General features: G+C 40.8%; 1 protein-coding gene across 1 annotated transcript; it reads left to right on the top strand.

The window, feature by feature from the left end:
• Positions 1-162: 162 nt before the first annotated feature.
• Positions 163-1197, top strand: LOC109863033 (uncharacterized protein F54H12.2-like). The gene has a single exon (XM_020443212.1). It carries the CDS (start codon positions 163-165, stop codon positions 1195-1197), a length of 1035 nt encoding a protein of 344 aa, XP_020298801.1.
• The last annotated feature ends 177 nt before the right edge of the window (positions 1198-1374 follow it).

The following is a 1374-nucleotide window of genomic DNA, read 5'->3' on the forward strand; positions in this document are numbered from 1 at the left end:
GAGTTTGTCGTACCGGGACATGGTGAAGATTACATAGATCTCGCGCATACTCTTCTCAATCTTCGCGTGATATTGCAAACCCCCGCAGCGGTTACTCCATCTACTTCGGCTTCTGCTGCTGCAGAGCATAAAGTAGGGCCTGTAAATAACTTTTTACATTCCATGTTCAATCAAATTGATGTGTATTTCAATCAAAAGCTTGTGTCGCCTCCGAACAATGCTTACGCGTATCAAGCCTATTTCGAGACATTGTTGAATTATTCGTCAGAAGCAAAATCCTCTCATTTCAACACCTGTTTATGGGATAGCGATCCTCCGGAAATGATGGATGATGGCTTCGATGTTCCAAATGAGAACCCCGCTCTCGTGAGACGTATGCAGTATTTCAAAAATAACCGTGCTGTGGATCTCATAGGACATCTACATTGCGACGTTTTCAATCAGGATAAATTCTTGATTAATGGCGTGGAAATGCGCCTAAGACTCATCCGATCAAAGGATTCTTTTTGTCTCATAGAATCTACGCCACAGACAAAAGTTCGTATTGTAGACGCCACCTTGATCATGAGGAGAGCAAAACTAAGCGCTGGAGTTTTATTAGCTCACGCTAAAATGCTGAGCAAAACCACTGCAAAGTATCCTCTCACGAGAGTTGATGTTAAATCGTTTACAATCCATAGAGAAGTGGTGAGGAAATCAATTGACAATGCCATACTCGGGCAACTGCTGAAGCGGGTGGTAATCGGTTTTGTCGAAAATAAGGCGTTTAACGGCGATAATAAACTTAATCCGTTTAATTTTAAAAACTTTAATATAAATTTATTGTCGCTTTACGTCGATAGAATGCAAGTTCCTACTAGACCGTTACAATCTTCTTTTTCAAGAGACTCTCCTNTCTACATCGAGGCTTTTCATACTCTTTTCTCAGGTACGGGTATTCATTTTCTAAACGAAGGCAATGCTATAAACAGAGATGTTTATGCACACGGATACACACTCTTCGCTTTTGATCTCACACCCGATTTATCGGCCAATTGCGTCGACCATTGGAATCTTGTGAAGCACGGTAGTTTGCGAATTGAAGCACGGTTTGAAAAAGCTCTCGAAACGACTATTAACTGTCTTGTTTATGCGGAATTCGACAGTGTTTTGGAAATCGATTCTTCGCGNCAAATCATTGTTGATTATAACGAATAATTATATTCCCGCACATGCGTAAAAACAAGATAATTTTCCCCTACTACATTTTCCCATTTTTCTACGCCTTTTGNCGCAAGCGTGGAGAAATTTCAGTTTCGTTCTAGTCTCCGATATCTTCGCTTCGTTTTCACGATGTCCGAGTATAAAGGTGCTGTGATCATAGAAATGCAAGGA

The sequence above is a fragment of the Pseudomyrmex gracilis genome, unplaced genomic scaffold (genome assembly GCF_002006095.1).
Source record: "Pseudomyrmex gracilis isolate BER0280 unplaced genomic scaffold, ASM200609v1 scaffold_2946, whole genome shotgun sequence".
In the NCBI taxonomy this organism is placed as follows: Eukaryota; Metazoa; Arthropoda; class Insecta; order Hymenoptera; family Formicidae; genus Pseudomyrmex; species Pseudomyrmex gracilis.